Below are 18756 nucleotides of genomic sequence, written 5' to 3'. Positions count from 1 at the left end.
TTGGTTTTAGCCGTTTCCAGGAGATTCTGCTCCACTATGACTTTCTGTCCCTGTGGGTGTTCTCCCCGTTCTTCCCCGGGACCTCTAAGCTCTGTGGTCCTGCGGCATGTCCAGGGACCTGGTCCTTGGTCACTGTATGTCCCTGCTGGGTCATGCAAAGATGCCCTTCGTTTGCCCTTTTGTGTCTCTCTCTGGGATGTGGGAAACTTTTGGATGGTGTCGTTCCCCACACTGGTGCTGTAGGGGACTCAGGACATTTACTAGGTACAGCCCTATTCTTTCTTTCTTTCTTTTTTCTTTTTAAAGAGGGGGCTGAGCAGAAGGAGAGGGAAAGAGAGAGAATCTTAAGTATCTCCATGGCCAGCACTGAGCCTGACGTGGGGCTCGATCTTACAACCCTGAGATTGTGACCTGAGCTGAAATCAAGAGTCAGACGCTGAACCAACTGAGCCACCCAGGCACCCCCTATATATATATTTAATATGTATATGTGTGTGTGTGTATATGCAGAGAAATGAGGTGGGGGTTTGATTGATGCTTTAGGTGTTTACCAGGGCCCTGGACATTTTAAAGCTCCTATCCGCACCCCCCCCCTCCAGGGGAGTTGACTCACCCAAGGCACTGTAGCCAAGGGTGCCCTCCCCTCTTTCCTCCTGCCCCTGCTCTTCTAGCTCCCTCTCTCCACATCTCACACCAGCCTGAGCTGTGGCTACGGAAGCTCCCAGTTGCCTATGCGTGGACTCTCTGCTCCCGGTCTTGGCCCCCACGTCCCCCGGCTCCCCTGCCCGATGAACCCTTTCTAGCCACCTGCTCCCACCCCACCCCTTATCTATGTACACTCCCCCACTTGCCCTTCCCTCCACCACCTCTCTGGTTGCCTGTCTACCATCCTTCAAGGCCCTTTTCTCCTCCATAAGGGCTCCCTGCCCCCCTCCCACGGGCTCTGGTGACCACCTATTCCCAGCTTCTGGAGTTAATTAAGGATGTTACCCTCTCTCTCAGGCAGGCCAGGAGGTCGGCCTTGGCCACCAGACAGACTTCACCTTGTAAACTTGGGCACAGCACATATAACTTGCCCTAGGTCAGGTTTGTGATGGTTAATTTTATGGGTCCATTTAAGATAAACTGGAGAGCATTAAGATAAGCTGGAAAAGCATTATTTCTGGGTGTGTCCTTGCGGGTGTTTCCAGAAGGGATTAGTGTTTGAATGGGTAGACTGAGTAAAGAGTATCTCCCTCTTGAGGAAGGGTGGGCGTTCCCCAGTCTGTTGAGGGCCTGAGTGCAACAAAAAAGGCAGAGGAAGGGCGAATTCTTCTCTCTGCTAGAACAGGGACTTCTATTCTCTCATGCCCTGGAGAATCGGCTCTCCTGGTTCTTGGGCCTTCAGACTTGGGCTGGGACTCAGAGTGTTGGCTCCCTGCTACTCAGGGCTGCAGGTCTGAAACAGAAGGACCTCCCTGGTTTGCCTGGGACTTCAGCTGGCAGACGGCAGGAGGTGGGACTTCTCAGCCTCCATAATGGTGTGAGCCAATCCCTCATAATAAATCTCTTTCTACTTATTTATAAATCTATCCTCCTGGCTCAGTTTCTCTGGAGAACCCTAATACAGGTTTCCTCTCATGTCACACGGAGTTAAGATCTGCCTCACGGGGCTCAATCCCAGGACCCTGGGATCATGACCCGAGCTGAAGGCAGAGGCTTTAACCCACTGAACCATCCAGGCACCACCACCAGGGTCTTTTAATAAATGCAACTTGATTCTTTGGGCACCTCTAGCTATGAGAAGCCCCAACAGCAGACCCCTGGGCCATCGTGATGCGGAATTAATGGTGCGGGTAGACATCAGTTCTGTGGTGTGTCCAGTCGTGTCTCCCTGCGCCGCACCCCACCCAGGCCAACTTCTAAGGAAGCACTCCTGGTTTCCTGGGTCAGCCCTTGGAAATCATTTTCAACAACCCAATGTCAGCTGATGGGAACCTGGGCGAGTCTCAGGGTAGCTGCCCCAAACACTGTCACATCTTACAGCAGACTTAGCCCGTTAGAACATTTACGTGGGGGCACGTGCGTGGCCCAGTCATTAAGCATCTGCTTTCGGCTCAGGTCATGATCCCAGGATCCTGGGACTGAACCCTGCATTGGGCTCCCTGCTCTGCGGGAAGCCTGTTCTCCCTCTCCTGCTCCCCCCGCTTGTATTCCCTCTCTCGCTGTGTCTGTCAGAAATAAATAAAAATCTTTACAAAAAAAAAAAAAAAAAAAAAAGAACATTTATACACACCCCCTCCCAGATTCCATCAAGCTCTCTATGCAACTTAGTTTTGTTTTTTGTTTTTTTAAGATTTTATTTATTTGACAGAGATCACGGGTAGGCAGAGAGGCAGGCGGGGGTGGGGGGTGGGAAGCAGGCTCCCTGCTGAGCAGTGAGCCCAATGGGGGCTAGATCCCAGGACCCTGAGATCAGGGCCTTAGCCAAAGGCAGAGGTTTTAACCCACTGAGCCACCCAGGCGCCCATACAACTTAGTTTTAAATATGCATTGTTCCTTCTTAGATGTTTCTCAATGTTGACTCCTGGACAAATCTTTCATCTTCAGTCAACCTGGGAGTCCAGTTGAAAAATAAAGGCCCATTTTCTTGTAGAATGATTAGAGCTTGGAGCTGCATTTGTGAATGGAAGAATTTGAGGTTTTAGGAGTTTTGTCTGTTTGTTTGACATCAGGGAGATGTTTTCAACTGGAATGGCTCTTAGGTTCTGTTAACACTCAAGGGTGTCCCTTTGCTTTGCTCTTGGATCTTGGGGCTAGGCTGCCTGGCTATATCCACCAGTTTGCAGGAAGAGAGTCACTTTAAATGTGGAGCATGTCAGGGATGGACAAGATTTAGAGGGAATTAAATCAAGTCCAGAATTCCTAAAACCCTGCTGGCAGCACTGTTCCTCGAGGGCAAAACCCTCTTTGCTGCAAAATCTACAATGGCTGCTCCTGGTATTGAAGGTGGGAGGGAGAAGCCCCTCTTTCTCTTCATTATCCTTCTCTGTCTCTCCGCTCTCTCTCTCATTCTCTGTCCCTTCCTCCATTTTTAAAGAAAATTGAAAGCCCATCTTACAGTTACACCCCAGGGCGTACACATCACGAGCACACAGGTCAGTGAGCTTTAGTAAATTTATGACATTGGAGAATCCTCCCCAGGACCCAGTCCAGGAGCAACCTCGTCCCCCAGATCCTTCTGAGCCCATCTGCAGGCGGTCTCTCCTCCTCGTCCCAACCCTGCAACTACTGATCGGTCTCTACAGTTTTGCCTTTTCTAGAAATTGCATGTAAATCGAAGCATACATCATGTCGATCTTTGTGTCTGCCTTCCTTGAGTATCATGTTTTTGCACCGATCCGTACTTCGTTCCCTCCATCTTTATTTTTTGACCTATCTTTGTCTCTCTCATAAGCACGCACTCAGTTTTCTCACTAACCTTCCCTGACCTTTTTTTTTTTTAAAAGCCCAGCATGGAGCCCAATGCAGGGCTTGAACTCATGACCTTGAGATCAAGACCTGGGCTGAGATCAAGTGTCGGGACACTTGACCCACTGAGCCACCCACTGAGCACCTGACCCTTTTTTTTTTTTTTTTTAACCTCACATGTTGATCTGGTCTTTGGGCTCTAAGGTGTAAATAGGGGAGTAGAGACCAAAAAAAAAAAAAAAAAAAAAAGCACAGGAGGAAGCTAGGTGAATAAAGTCATTTTATTGAAGATGTGGCCGATTCCACTCAGGGTGGAGGGAGGCCTAAACAGGCACCCTGTACAGAGGGCCTCCAGGCTGAGCGGCTGCTGGGGCTGCCAGGTGCCTGATGCTTCTGGCTGGGGGCAGGGTGCGGGGGACAGCAGCAGGGCCACCGGTGGGGACTCAAGAAGCGCCGGCTGCCCGGCTTGTGCTGTTGGGGACTGCGTGGGTCCCTGCTGCTGTCCCTAATGCTCAAGCCAGACCCCGAGGACAGAGGGACACAGGGTGAAAATGGTAACTGTAAACACTGTGGTTTCAGTTTCAGTAAAGAGGCGGCGGGAGGGAGGCACATGGGGACATAGAAAAAGCGGCTGTGGGGAGATGTCATCGCAGAGCTCCAGGGAGGCCAGCTCCCTTGCTAGACAATGTGGCTGCTGCTGTCATTTCCATCCCCCAGCTCAGAATCTGGAAAACAAGAAGGTGTCTCAGGCTGGAGAGCCATGGTGGATGGTGAGCTCTGCCCCCACTCCAGCCCTGGGTGTGCACGTGCGCGTGCACGCGCGCACACACGTACACACACACACACACACACACACACACACACACACACACACTTGCCACGATGCCTGGAACAGTGTAACAGAGGCCTGCTCTCTCTGAAATCCTTGAATGCCCCTTGGAGCTTCTAGCCAGACCAGTGCTGAGAGACCGTACGCCCCCAACAGAAGTATCTAGGTCCACATCCTCACCTGACCAGTGCTGTAAAGGTTTGTGCGCGGAATCCCTTGGGGAGCCTTGCCTCCTCTCAGGGTAACGTCCCCACATGAATGCCCCTTTCCTTAACTTCGCAGGGAATTGGGGGGAGGGCTGACTTAGGTCTTTAAGAAATCTTTCAGAGATCCAATGACTGGAGGTAGAGAGGGTCATGTGATGGGAGGAAGGGGAGCAAAGAGGCAGTGGGAAGGCAGTGGGGTCCCAGTGGAGGAGGTAGAGTTTGGGGGCGGCGGTTTTTATTCCTGGGGGAAATTGTTTTCAATATACTTTTCCCACTGGCTTGAATGAGTACTCCCAGACTATCTGGAAACCACTCAAAGGCAAAGGGCAGGAGCAATTGACATCCCCCCATTCCTACTAGGACCCTCTCAGCCTCTACCTCTGCTACAGGGAAGCCCCATGAGCTGTCCCTGTGCTCTCACTTATCCTGTTCTGTCTCCCAGTACGAGTTGCCTTGACCTGCATGTATGGGGGTGGGGGTTAAGGTGGTCTGGCCGAGCCTTTGGCCTGAAGACCTGCAAGCCTGCTCCTGTCCACACCTGGATGGATGGCTGCAGGAGGCATTGTTCCCCTCCCAGGCCTTGGACTTCACTGTGTCACAGTCATCTGTGCCAGCTGGGAAGCGGGTGTTGGGGGGGCTGGGTCACAGAGCCATGGGGCAAATTGTGGGGCTTGGGCACACACACACCCAAGGGCTCGCCCTAGCTGCCTCTGCCTCGGTGCTTCCTGTGGCTTGTGTATGTTCCAGATGTCCGGGAGGGGCTCCCCAGCAAGAAGGTTGGCAGGGTCACCACAGAGCCACGAAGAGGCTGGCATCTCCTGGTGCCACCTGGTGGGCCCAGATGTTTGGTCTTTTCCTCCCTTTTCACCTGAACCCAGCAGGGGCAGCAGGTCACAGCTGTGACTCAGCTCCGCCAACCAGGTGAGTCAGGCCAGGCTGCTAGGGACCAGAGGAGAGTGTGGGCAGGGGGAGGCCTGGAGGCAGGGGCATCTGCCTCGGGCTGCCCTGGCTTGTCTGGATTGATTGCAGCCCCGGCGGGAAGCAGGCAAGGGCTGCACCTGACCAGCGTGCCTGGACAGTCCCTCTGCGCGGGGCACCCCTCTACCCCGGCGGCATCCGGGGTGGTCCGGGGCTGGCGGTAGGTAGAGAGAACGTAGACCTACCATTCCAGGGGAGATCTGACTGCTCCCACATTGGGGCGGATCCTACAGCTTCCCGAAGAGGGATGGCAGTCGACCATCAGTGGGACCACCTGCTTCTGAGCGACGCAGGAGGGCAGCAGCGCATCGCCCGGCACTAGCAGGGAGGGCCCTCGGGTCTCCTCCGCGGTGACTGGTTTTTGTAAGCAGCGCCCCAGGGATGCTCTTCTCCAGCCCTCCAGAGAGGGGAGCCTTCCCTTGCGGCCGGGGCTCGGAGGTCCCCCTTCGCCCCCGGCCCACGCCAGACCCCCCGGGGAAAAGGCTGGGTCCCGGGCACGGCAGGGCGACGGCGGCCCGCGCTGGGCACTAGGGGTCGCCCCCGCCCAGCCGAACCGCGGGGCGCGGGCCGCAGGTTTCCCGGGACCGGGAAGAGCCGCCGGCGCCGCTGGGGCTAGAGGTGGGGGGCGGGGAGGGGCGCCGCCGAGACCCTGCCCTGAGCCGCGGGGGCCCCCCGCTGCTCCCCGAGGTCGGCTCGCGGCCGCGCCCTTTCCGCCAGGGGCTCCCGCCGAAGGCCGCCGCTGGGACCCGCGAGCGAGGCGCAGACGCGCCTGCCCCGAGACACAAAGGTCTTTTCTAGATCTTCCCGCTCCTTTCCCGCTCGTACCCTTCCCGGCTGCCGGAGGGGGAGCAGCAGCCCCGGGTGCGCCCCGGGCCCCTCACCGGGCGTGGATGGACCCCGTGGTCGCGCCCAGGGCTGGCGCTCCGGGGTCCTTTTGTGAACGGAGGCAAGCGTCCCCTCCCCGCTTCTTCGAAAACCGTCAGCTCGGTTCTCAGCACTGCGTGCCCTGAATAATAAATTGGCTTCCCGAGGGTCGTAATCTGGGCCCCACCCTGTGGAGCTTGGAGCTGGTCCAGCTTCTCCGGGCCGGCCTATGGGGATCCCCACAGCATCCCCGGGTCGGGCCGCGTGGGGATGACCAGGGGCCCACCGCGGGGTCTGAATCCGAATCTCTGCGGCGTGGGGTGGGAGTGGGGGTGGGGCGGAATTCGAATTTTTCCGGCAAACTCCCCAGGTGATTCTGATGGCAAAGCCAGTGTGGGGATCACTCTCCTAAACCTTAAACCTGCCTTCGGGCAAGCAGTTGTTAAGATTTCTCCCCTGAAGAATTTCTGGAGATGGAATTGTCACCCCCGCCTTGGTCCACGGCGATGTTGATTCTCCCTGCTGCGGGAGAAACTCCGGAGCCGGGCAGCACGCCCTCCTGCTTTCATTATGCGCATCCTCTTCAGCTGGGTTTTCTATGGGATCACGAGCCTGTTGGAAGACAGCTGCCCTGCCCTCCTTTGGGGGACCTTTCTCAGGAGACCTGTTCGCCTTGCTCAACCTGTGAGTCCAGCAGACCCACGTGACCCGGCCGCAGGGGGAAAAGCTCGGTGGCCACTTGCTCCTGAGCTAGGAGCAGGGTCCCTTCCCGGAGTGGCTATATAGCACCCTTCCAGGGTTTAGAAGATAACAAGAGGTTCCCCAAGGACTGGGTGCTGGAAAAATCACCGCCAAGGAAAAGGGAAAGAAGCCTGCAGCAAGTCATGCCTGACAATACCATCTTCCCTTTCGCTGGCCCTCGTCCTCGCTTTCAGGATGAATTAAAATCCTTATCTGCTCCTCCTCCAGCGGACTTGAGACTCGCCTTCCTGACCGCAGCGGCTAGAGCTTCCCAAGCTTTTTGGGGTTATTTTTGCCTCTGGGTGGTGGTCATTACTTCCTTCCACAGTATGGGGTTGGACACAGTGCCAGAAAAAGAATAAATTAGCAAACACCCTCAAAATGGCAGAACTGACCCCCAAACCTACTTTCATTTTCTTCCGGTCTGGGTTGTGGGTAATTTCTTGACAACTGTGAGAAAAAAGACAATGAAAATTGAATTGTTTTTCCAAAGCAATGGTGAACAGATGTCTAATTCCCCGCTCTCCGGAAAGTTCTGGGAATCCCTTACATCACCTTAAAGGGGCAGAGGTGCCGAGGGCTGTGTTGATATTCAACACCTGGGGCGGGGGCGGTGCGGGGGAGGGGGGCGAGGTGCTTAGCCTTGTCCTAAAGACCCGGCAGAGAGAACACAGGTCGCCTTGGCTGGTGATTCAGGGCTTCTAAATTTGGCCCTGGGAGTAGCCTTGCTTCCTTTCTGCAATTGATCTGAACTGCAGAAGCCCATTTTGAGGGTCCGAGAATCACATTTACAAACCGTGGGGGTGAAGGCTGTGCTAATTGGCCACTTGCCTCACCCCTGGCTTTTAAACAATCACTTGTATTCTCTGCCCGGCAGGAAGCAGCAGGCCCATCAAGGCTCTGGGCTCTGTCTTTGTTCTGACTTTATGGCATTTTATGCCACAATAAGAAACACTGTGTACTCCGTGGGAGCCCATTGTGCTGGGCTGCAAGGATGTGGGCTCCCGTGCAGAGGGCTGGTGCTCTGCCCCCCGGGAGAAGAGGGGCTTTGTGACAGGCCCGAGGGCAAAACAAGGGGTGCCGGACACTGTTACTGGGGCAACTGCTGGCCAGTGTGGAGGCAGCCATGGCTTCTGGGTCCCTGTCACCCGCAGGCTGGGAGGAGGGCAGGAGAAAGATGGACTTTGTTCTAAGAAGCAGTCCCAGTCACCGGATAAATTCTACATCAGGACTGTGCTAATCGCGGCCCCCAACCCTCTGGGCTGCTGAGCTGGCCTCATCCTGCTTCGAGACTCGGTGCCAGGTGACCGCCTCTGTCTGTAAGCCAGCTCTCATTCCTCGAAGAAACGCCATCTGGGTGAGTAGGGAAGTTTTCCCAAATGAGGGCCAAGCCTGCGCCTCTAATATTTTGGGTAGATTTGGTTCTTTGAGGCAAGAGTTTTGGGGTTTATAGAAATGGTGCGAATGGGACGGCCTGGAGAAAGTCTCACCCACAGATGGGCCAGTGGAGTTTCAGAGCTCCTTCAGGACTCTGCCTGCCTCCCAGGCCCGCCGCTGGACCCTGCCCCTCCCCAGAGTGTTTTACAGGCAGAAGTTTCCCTACTGGTGAAATGTTAACCCAGTGTTCCTGGGGCAGGAGACCAAGGCAATGCTCGCTCCAGGAGATCAGAGGCACTGTCATGATCTCTGAAGGCATGGGGTCCCTCTGCCCTTTGCCTTTTAGCTCGCGGACACAGATTCTTTCTAGTGTTTTATCTAGTTTATGGAAGTAGACCCTTAAGAGGTATGGGGCAGCTGCCATGGACAGGCAGGGATTCAGAGTACAGGTACATTTCATTGGGAAACAGCACGGTACAGGCAAAACCCATAGCTAGGAGGAAGCCCAGGACAGGGGGCTCTGGGAGTGCAGGCCCTGAATAGTGGAGTATCCCGGGAGAGAGGTGAGGGAAAGCGAGTTCTTTTAGCTTTGCCACCCAGGACAGCCCGGTGACCCTTCCCTTCCCATCTCAAGTGCCCCCACAGGGCCCCCTTCACTTGCCCCCATCGCAGCAGGGACCCCACTGGTTCTTTCCTCCAGCCCATCCTACACGCAGCTGCTCCAGTTATGCTCAAAAATGCAAATTTCCTGGCCTGCCCGCCTATCTCAAGCTAGAAACCCTTCCGTGGCCTTCCAGAGCAGCACACACCCTCTCCACAGCCAGCTGCCTCGCCTCCACGCTACTTCCTGCCGGCTCCAACTCCCTGACTCTCCCAGACATATGGATCTTCTCACTTCTGTAAGTCTCTGCCTTTCCTTCTGCTTCGAATACCCTTTCCTTCAAACACCGACCCTTGTCCACCGGCTAAACTCTCCAAGATTTGGTTCCAACATCACCTCCTTGGCAGATCAGGTGAAGAGAGCCGGAATGGAAGCAGCTTTGCCACTGGGCCCTCCAAGCAGTGAGAAGGCCGATGGCAAAGGGTACAACCCGACTGGATTGAAAGCAAGGCCTCTGAGACGTTAGCTGGGGCCCCCGAAGACCCTGCCTGGACAGTCTGTCTTGCAGAAGGAGTGGAAGGAAGGGGTCACCTAACTGCTTTCTGCTCCTCCACATCTGGGTCCATCTTGTCATCACACAAGGCACATTTTTTGGGATACTCTTGGGTGCGTGTTTATCTGTCTTCAGACTCTGAGCCCTTATAGGCAAGGAGTGTCTTAATCATCTTTGGAGTTCCAGAATCTAGCTGAGAACCCAGCACATAGTAGGCATGCAGAAAATCTTTGACTAACTAAATATGGACCTTGAACTTGAGAGTGTTCCTTTACCTCGCATACTCTTCTCTCTACAACTATGTAGTATCACTTTCTCTAAAACCTAATTCAAGACTCACTTCCTGGAGAAGCAGGTTTTGGTTTATTAGTTCGTTGATTGGACCATCAAAGGTTAATGAGCACCTACTGTGTACCAGGCATTTTTCTAGGCACTGAAGGGTAGTGGGGTACAAAGATAAGAGTTCCAAGCCCACCCCCAATCCCTAGCCGACCATGTCCTCATTTGCCAGCCATTTAGCTTTCTTGTAATTCCTCAATGCTCCTGGCATCCACGGTGCCTGGGACGTGGTGATGCCCAGCCTCACCCGGGGGTAAAAGGCCCCTCTTTGCCCTCAGGTATCTCACAACCTCACTAAGGAGACAAATAGTTTGTTCATGGGATCAGTGGACACCCTGGGAAGTCCCAGCCAGGGAAGATCTTGTGTTGTTAATTCACAGCCTCTGGGAATTCACGGGGTCCATGGGTTCTCTTGACCAAGGGCTACTTTCCAGTTATTTCCTGTCTTTATAAAGATGTGAGTTTCATCTTCTAACTTGATCGGAAGCTCCTCAAGGAATGGGACAACATGGCCTCATGTCCGGTGGCCACTTTCCCTGATCCCCATCTCGGCTCCTGATACAGGCCAGGGTATGAATGAATGAGTGAATGAATGACAATCACCACAGACAAGCATTCATCACTGGGTGTCCCAATGAGACACAACCAAGGAGCCCAATGTGTTCTCACCCAATGGGAGAGTAACAACGGAACCCAACGGGTTCTCCAGTTCTGATAGGTAAAGGAGAGGGAAGGAGTTTGCCTCTTCTTTGCTAAATGTTACCCTCAGATTCTGAGTTTTCTACAAGAAGATACCAAGACTCAAATCCAAAAGACTGTGACTTTGACAAAAGCCATTTGGGTCCCTCTTCACTATTTGTACTAGTGTTGCCCTGTCCTTCCTGCTTCCTCCCACCTTGGTTCCCAGATAGCTCCTGGTGTTACGGACTCCTTCTCTAGGATAGTTTTACCAGAAACTTCTTTAGACTCTATGGTCAGGGCCTTGGTTCTCACCCATTGGGTTGTGCTCTGTGTTGTTTGCTCTGCTGTCCTGGAGGCCAGCATTGCTTACATTAGCTTGTTGATGTCATGGCCATCTGCAACCTATATCAAACCCTGGGTGCTTTGAAGTTCAATATGCAATAAAAAGTTCATTAAAAAAGATGGGGAATCATGAAAATAAGGTTATGGAAATGTTAACAAAGGATCATTTCCTGCTTCCTGTACATTCCCCCCCCCTTTTTTTTTTAATGTATTTCTCCAAGGAATTTATGTCACTATTAAAACTACGGAAGAGTTAAAGGAAGGACAGGCCTGGGTCAAAAAGAGGGTGAGATTCCTGAGGAGATATCTTGGCCAAGGCCCAGCCCGTTTTCTTAACTGAGAGCTTGGGGATCTAAAGGGAGAATTTACAACAGGAAAAAAAAAAAAGCAGGGACAAATCTAGAATTCTTAGGACTAACGGTTGGAACCCAGCATTTTTCACAGGGATGGCTCCAAATGGATAACAGCAACCTCTTTCATTGCGTGAGGACTACGACAGTGTCGGGAACCCTTGGAATCACTAGGTTCTAGCCTCTGGGCAGGGACTGGTGTTGGCACACGCCCCTTACCCCCGTTGAGGAAGAAGAGGAGAGAGGGATGGAGGGAGATGGAAAGCAGGGGACAGAGCAGAGGGATAGGGTGAGAGGGGTCATTAAAACTTGCCCAACGCCACACTGGCTTCCTTGCCAGTTATGACCTTCTGACATGAGCAGAGGTCAAGTTCCAAGCCTCATGGGGTGTTAAACACTAAAAACAGATCAGTCCCTGGCATGGCCATAAGGGAGTGTTCTTTCCTGGCCTGGCCACAGCTGGGCATTTAGCCAAGAGAGAAGGCCCTTGGGGGCCCTGTGTTCTGACTTGACCATGGCCAAATGGACATTTTGGGGGACTTTGCTGAGGCCAGACTCCGGTCAGTCTTAGAGCCAGGCTCCTCTCCCCAAACTACATGGTCTTCTGGAAGACTCATGGTTCTTGTGTTAAAGGAAGGGCAGCCACAGATGACGATCCCTGGTAAATACACTGTCACTTCTCTAACAACAAATGGCACACCATCCGCACCTTTATGTCTTGGCATTCACACACACAGAGATGCTGGAGTAACACATGCCGGGAACCAAAGCAAAAGAAACAGTTCTCCGTGGGCAAGGGTCCGCTGGTTTGCACAGACCCTACATTCTTGGGCAGGGGCATGCCCAGACCTAACGCACGCTCAGTCCTGGCAGCCTTGCTGACCTCTATTCTGGGGGGCAAATATCCCTAGAGACTCACTTGCTTCTGTGAGCATTAATGACCATTTAATTACTACTCACGTTTAATAGTAAGCAATTATGCAACAATCGCTTAGTTTTCAGCCCGAAAGCCACTGTGCGTGCATTTCCACAGTATACAAGCTACATCTTTGTCCTGGCGATGACAGTGCCATAGCCTACCCAAGTGACCACGAAGACCTCAACAGATGGCACATGTGATCGCCAACCTGCAAGGTTTGGGGAAGTGCGGCCGGATGGGCCCACTCAGAGACCGACTCACCCTTCCTCTCGAAACTCGGCTGTAGTTGAGCCTCATGAGTTCTGCAAACCTCTGCTCATAAAGGTGAAGCAGCAGCACCAGGTACAAGCCTGAATTCATCAGCTCATTTTGTGCCTAAATATGGAAAAGAGACTTTTAAGTTCATCTATAAAATATTCATGATCTAAATCATGGGGCGGAGGGAGGAAAAAAAATAGAGAAAAGAACCGACAACAAAAAAATAAAAAGAAATCATCGGGTGGAGGGAGGTAACAAGGCAGCAGGGCAAGGCCTGTCCTTGGGGATCAGAGAACGGAGCCAGAGGGGATTCAGCATGGAGGCTGGGCCGTCGTTCTGGAATTCTCTGCTACTGAGTGTAGGATGCCCTTGGAGAGCTCCACATTCCAGGCTCAATCCCATGCGGTGAGCATTTATGGGGCAGTTACATGCCAAAGACTTGAGCTGGGTGTTGTGGGGAACGTGGGGCAAAAGGTCTCCATGGGAGAACCTTGTTCAGAAATAGTTCCAGTACCAGCTAGACTGCTCAGCTACAATGAGTGTGTACTAGGACTTGGGGAAGGCCTCTTGGATGGTCCTTAAAGGATGGGAGGGCCTTTGGTTGGCTCTGAGGGTTGATGAGGGGCTTCCAGACAGAGGCACTGAATGCCAGCAAAGGCCTGGGGACTGGGAGAGCAGAGCATGTGTTGGGTAACATTCCCTACTCATGAGTGTGGCTGGAGTATATGGGGAAGGTGTTTGTTCTGGATTGGAAACATTTTTTTGGCATGAGCTACGGAGATGGTAAGGGGGGATCCCATCAGGCAGAACGGGGAGTTTGGGCGTCATGCTGTGTGTATGTGTGTGTGTGTGTGTGTGTAGCTCCTGGGCTCTGAGCAGAGGGACTAAACACAATGGGATGAGTGTCTTAGGAAGGCAAAAGTTTCTGTGGGAGAACTGGGGACACAAAGGCACATGAGTTCTGCAAACCTAGGTTTATCTTCCTAGATCCCTTGTTTGTCTGGAGAAAAGGCCCCAGGCCTTGGGTCTGTATGCTTCTCTCTCTATAACTGGGCTTAAGGATGGTCTCACTTACGGCCCCTGCCCTGGCTGGTCTATTATTTAACTCCCCGACAGTGAGTGTGCGCCCGGCACTCCCACATGGACTGGGAACCGCAGGGCCTTGGCTCATCCCTTCCTCTTATGGTCATTTGGCTTGTTTTGTGCTTCTTTTCTGAACGTCTCCCTCCCACCAGTCTCGGGCTGTGTCCATAGCTTTTCCAGCTGCCTCAATGTCACCACCCTGCAGAAGCCTTCCCGATGAATCTCCTTTGTTCCACTCATCCCTTCCTTCCCTGCTTCCTAACTCTTTCTTTTGCACACTGCGTCTTGCCCTGGTTCGTGTTTTCACTTTTTCTTGGTGGGTGGGTTGTGTTTTATTTTTCTTGCTGGTGCTTGGAACATAGGGAGGTACCAGGGAGGATCTGGCTGGTGACAGTTCCTTGGTCCTCGGTTCCTTGGTAGCAGTCACCCTGGGGACCCTTCCTAGACCTTCAATAAATGAGGGGCCATTAGTAATGACTCCTCCCCCTTTACCCCCCACATGGCCTCCTGTCAAGTCCCCATGGATCGGGGGTGGGGATAGGCCAGCAGGTGCTCCCGAAGTTCCTGGGAGACTAACAGCCTCAGCAGGGGACATGGTCCTCTGCCTCACCCTGGGGAGAGGTCAGAAGTGTGACCTTTTTCCTGGGATAACCGAAGCTCAGACCTGACACAGGGACCACCTCAGTGCCTTTCCCTTCCTTCTGAGCCCATCTCCTTGTCCCAGTTCCATCCAGGACAGCTCAGGAAGCTGGCCCAGGACACGCCTCTTCCAGGATGAAACGGCCACCAGAAAAGGTGCCCAAATGGAGCAAGGATCGATGCATTCTTCCTTCTGAGTCCGGTCCAAGTCTGGATCTTGCCCACTGGCCTCAAGGTCATGGCTCAAGGCCCCTCTGCTCTCCTATAGACCTGCCTTGAAAGGCACTAGTCAATTGTTCCTTAGCAGTTAGCCTCCTATTTTTAGACTTTGGTCACGTTTTCTGTGCTCTTCTGACCTTGGCCTAGAGCCGGCAGAGAGGAAGATGCTTGCTTTCACTCTTTTCTCCTCGCTTCCTCCCACCTTCCCCCTGAGTCTGCACCTCCTTCGCAGCCCGTCTTAGAAGCTACTGCCCTTGGGAAGCCTTCCTCACCCACCCATCAGCTCCTCCCCACACACCAAGCCTTGCCCCCTGTTTGCTTTCCTCACTGGCGCTGGCGGTGGCCTCTCCACTGGTTTTCTCTCCGGCACTCTCTTCGCCAGGAAGCCTTTCTGCTCAGAGACCCTCTGATGCATAATGCCAAATCAATCAGCTAGAAAATGGCTTGGAACTATCAGGTTTGTCAAAGCATTCAGGGAAATCATTTACTTTTTATGACTCAATAAGGCCTAGAGGCATGCAGATGGGAAAATATCCACTAATGTTTTCTGCAGATAATTTGAAAAGTCACTTCTGGCAGATTGTGTCTCTTCTCGGGTCTGTGGGAGGGAACCTGTCATGAGGCGTCGTAAATCTCACTGGCGGGCTCCTTGATGTGCGCCCTTCGCAGAGCTGGTGATGCCCCACGGAGGGGCTGGGCCGGCCAATCAGAGCAGGCATGTGCTGGGGAGCTGGGAGGCTTGCTCCTGCTCTGAGCCACAAGTGGGCGGGACTTGTTCTCGGAGAGAGTTCCAGGGCATTCGTTTGGCAAGGGCAAAATGAGCTAGCTTTTGGAGCATTATTCTTTGGAGCTGCTCCCGACCTTTCCTCCTGACCTGGTCACATGGGGCATGGACACCCCCGTGCTGTGTGGACAGGGGTGGGGCGAGGAGCAGGCTTCAAAGGGAGGGGGCTTGTGAAGCTGCAGAGGAGAGCCCTGGAGCACTCGGGCTGCCTGCCAGATGTTTTCCTTTCTGTTCTCTTGCCCCACTCCGCCCCCCGTTCATTTTGTTTAATATTCATTTTGGCCAAGAGATTTGCTACCTATGGCAATTCTCAATATAATCCACTCAAAGAAGCAGACGGCTTGGCTGAATGTTCCATCAAGTCTCCAAACGTGTTCAAGAGATGCTCCCAGGTGTGAGGGTGATTAGGTGGCTGCGTGTGGCCAAGGACATCTGTCCGTGGCTGAGATGGAGCAAAGCCAGGCCTGTGCCTCAGAGCAATGACAGCCAGAGGCCCGCTGAGACCCTCCTCTGCTGACAGAAGTGCACCTCCATCACGCAGTGGGCATGGACCCCCAGAATGGGCAGCCTGGGGCCGGCAAGAGCCAAGACTTTGGGCAGAACTTTAACTGTGCATGACCAAAGTGACTCCATTTATAAAAGGGAGAAGTCACCTCTATCCTGCCTATTTCCCCAGGGTGTTAGAGCCAAATGAGCTAATTCAAGGGGACATGGTATTTTGCAAAACAAAAATATCCTGAAAGAGGCAAGAATGAAAACTAGGATTCAGGGCAAGGACCCCAAATGCTTTGTGTGCGCCTGTGTTCCTCGTGCCTAGGAGCCTAGCCCAGCACCTGCGGTGTAATGTATGCTCAGTGAATGCAGGTACAGATGAAAGAATGACAAAAAATGTATAATTTGGGGCCAGACCGTCGTGGCCCATTCAGTCATGACTTTTGACGCTAGTTGACTGCCAACTTGAATGTGCATCAGAATTACAGAAAGGGCATTTTAAAACATAGCTGCTGGGTACCGCCTCTCCCCCTCCCTCAGATTCTGATGCAGCGGGTCTGGGGTGGGACCAGAGAATGTGAGTTTCTAACATGTCCCCAAGGGATGCTGACGGTATTAGGCTGGGGACCACCCATGGCTGAGAACCAGTGCTCTGAACCAAGGGTCAACAGCTAGCGTGTAGCCGATCCGCTGAGTCTGGCCAGAGGATGTGCTCTGACTGGCAGGCAGGAAGGAAAGGACGGACGAACACTTCTTCAGCTGGGGAGAATCCTCTCTGTTTTGCCTCCTTTCCGGCCACCCTGTTGTGATGACACTTGTGGGATTCTGACCATTTGTGACCTGCCTGGCGTCTAAGGCATTTAAGTGTAGAATCAGTGTTCTCGACTCTTCCTCCACCTGCTTTCTCTGGGCCCATTTTGGAGTTTGGAATGTTACTTTGAGCTCTTCTAGGAGTTCTTCCTTGGAACCCAAAATTGAGTGCCCCAACCTGCATCAAGGATGAGGCCACTTCCCGGGTACGGAGCCAGCACCCAGGACTCCTCCTTCCTGGGCAGCACTCACAGGAGGAACGGATGCCTGTGGGGTTTAATTTTTCGGCATCTTTGAGGCAGGAGGGGGATGGGTTTGAGAGGCCACAAGCCCCGTTGGGCCTAGGATTGGGCCACCAGGTCTAGGCCCCGTGCTGCTTCTGCCTCATGGGACCACCCTGCACACAGCCTCTCCAAGGTTCTAATCCAGCCTCAGGAGGCCTTATAACAAGCTCTGACCCTGTAAGGCCTACAGAAACCACCCAGTGTCTGAGAGACGCAGGATAATCAGACTTCGAGGCCCTGTGAGGGCCCATGGGCAGCAGTCACCCTTCCTCTACTCCGATGCACTGAACCAAACCAGGGCAACACTCTGGTCTGAGCCCCTCCACACCCTCAAAGCCACTGACCTGCTACCAATCGTTGATCTGTGGTTTAGAGCAGTGGTTCTCAAGGGTACACAGAGAGAGGCTTCACTCCTCTTTTTCCTTCTTGGTCTCAAATGTCTCTTCCTCGGGGAAGCCTTCTCTGGACCTAAGAGTGGGTCAGACCTCTTTGTGGCCGCACATCCCTTGTTCTGTTCCTCCCACGCTGGGGGGGTACCCTCACTCTGCTCCTCCCGTCAGAAGGAAGTGACTATGTTGGTCTTGGGCACTGAGGTATCTCCAGGATAGTATCTGATCGACAGCAGGCACTTTTATGTGTATTTTGCCACACTTAAAAAAAAATTGATACCTGGCCCCATCCCAGATCAATTCAATCAGAATCTCTGGGGCCTGGCCTGGGCATGAGTATTTTAATAGAAAAAAAAAAAAAAAAGACATGCAGCTCAATGTTAGTTTTAATTATAGTAGATCTTTGTGTGCTTGTGATTTTTATAATTGAGGAAAAGCAAAAATCAGCCAACCAATCTAAATGAGAAAAATGCTTAAGAGAATAAGTTAGTGAGTTAGCAAGTGAGTTGAGGTTAAGTGAGACCCAGATTGGCCTAGAGTCAGTTCCAGACTTCTTCTGGTTTTGTTCCTTTCTTTGAATATGTCTATTTTGGGCACCAGCTACCCAGCTTCTCAACCAAAGAAGCTGTTTGCCAGGAGTGTTGGCTAAGATGGCACAAGGGACCAAGGTTTGGGAGTCAGGAAGGGCTTGGCCCTCAGGAGCCCAGGTAGACACATCAAGTCCAGGGCCAGGCCAACGGGCCTCCCCAGCAGGGGACAAGCCGAGGGTAGATAACCTCCTCCCTATCTTTGCGTTAGACAACAGTTACTTCTGCCGTGGTCCGTGGAGAGTTTCTGAACTTGTCTAAGTCTTGTTTCCCTACCGTCTCAACTTTAACCCAGATTGTTAGCAAATAGACTCTAGTAAATTCACAACAGGTCATCGGAGCAGTCTGACCCACTGTAAAAAGGTGAGCCCCCCACTGTTTTCCAGCAGCACATAAATAGTGCGTGTTGGTTCTTGGGACTGTTTGTTGTCCTTTCACCAGGCTTGGTCTGTCAATGTCGTTTCTACCTGTGATTATAATAAAGGGCATTTTCAAAAGGCTTTGATGGCCTGTCAGATTCTTACTGAAATGAATTTAAACTCTTTTCTGCTTCCATGTAGAGTAATTACTGTGCTGGATATTTTCCACTTCCTCCTCCAGATCCACTTTCCACCCTGCGCTGTGGCCTAGAGGCTGATCTCAATGGATCTCATTAACTAGGCCCCCTTGTTCTCTGGCTTCCCATTGGGTTTGACCAATGGGAGGCCCTGGCGGGAGACCAGAAGGTGGGAGGAGAGAGCGGCTGGGGTAATAACTCTCCTTGTTCTCTCTCTGCTGGGTGGTGGCGTGGTAATGGCTGCTTTCCTCTCCTGAAGGTCAGAGGCTGTTGGTGACTCTCTCCTGTAACTATAGGTCTCCTGATCCTGGTGACTGCCCCTGGCCCTTGTCACTTCAGGCCTAGAATGGTCACAGCGCCAGTCCCAGGATGCTTCATCATACCTTGTTGGCTTCTTTCCCCACCTACTTCTGGCCTTCCTTCCT

At 52.9% G+C, this 18756-nt stretch overlaps 1 protein-coding gene across 1 annotated transcript in view; it reads right to left on the bottom strand.

The window, feature by feature from the left end:
- Window positions 1-4128: 4128 nt before the first annotated feature.
- Window positions 4129-18756, bottom strand: part of LOC111158144 (membrane associated ring-CH-type finger 10) — a 76496-nt gene continuing 61868 nt past the window's right edge. Inside the window, exons 8-10 of the mRNA XM_022520030.1 lie at window positions 12492-12605; window positions 7476-7518; window positions 4129-4175 (exon numbers count right to left, since the gene is read on the bottom strand). Of these exons, the coding sequence (XP_022375738.1) occupies window positions 4129-4175; window positions 7476-7518; window positions 12492-12605 (204 nt within the window). The remainder of the gene's footprint in view (window positions 4176-7475; window positions 7519-12491; window positions 12606-18756) is intronic.

The sequence above is a fragment of the Enhydra lutris genome, unplaced genomic scaffold, assembly GCF_002288905.1.
Source record: "Enhydra lutris kenyoni isolate GAN:26980312 unplaced genomic scaffold, ASM228890v2 scaffoldscaffold57, whole genome shotgun sequence".
NCBI lineage: Eukaryota > Metazoa > Chordata > Mammalia > Carnivora > Mustelidae > Enhydra > Enhydra lutris.
Note: the sequence above shows the minus strand (reverse complement) of the source record. Positions and strands in the feature narration are given on the sequence as shown.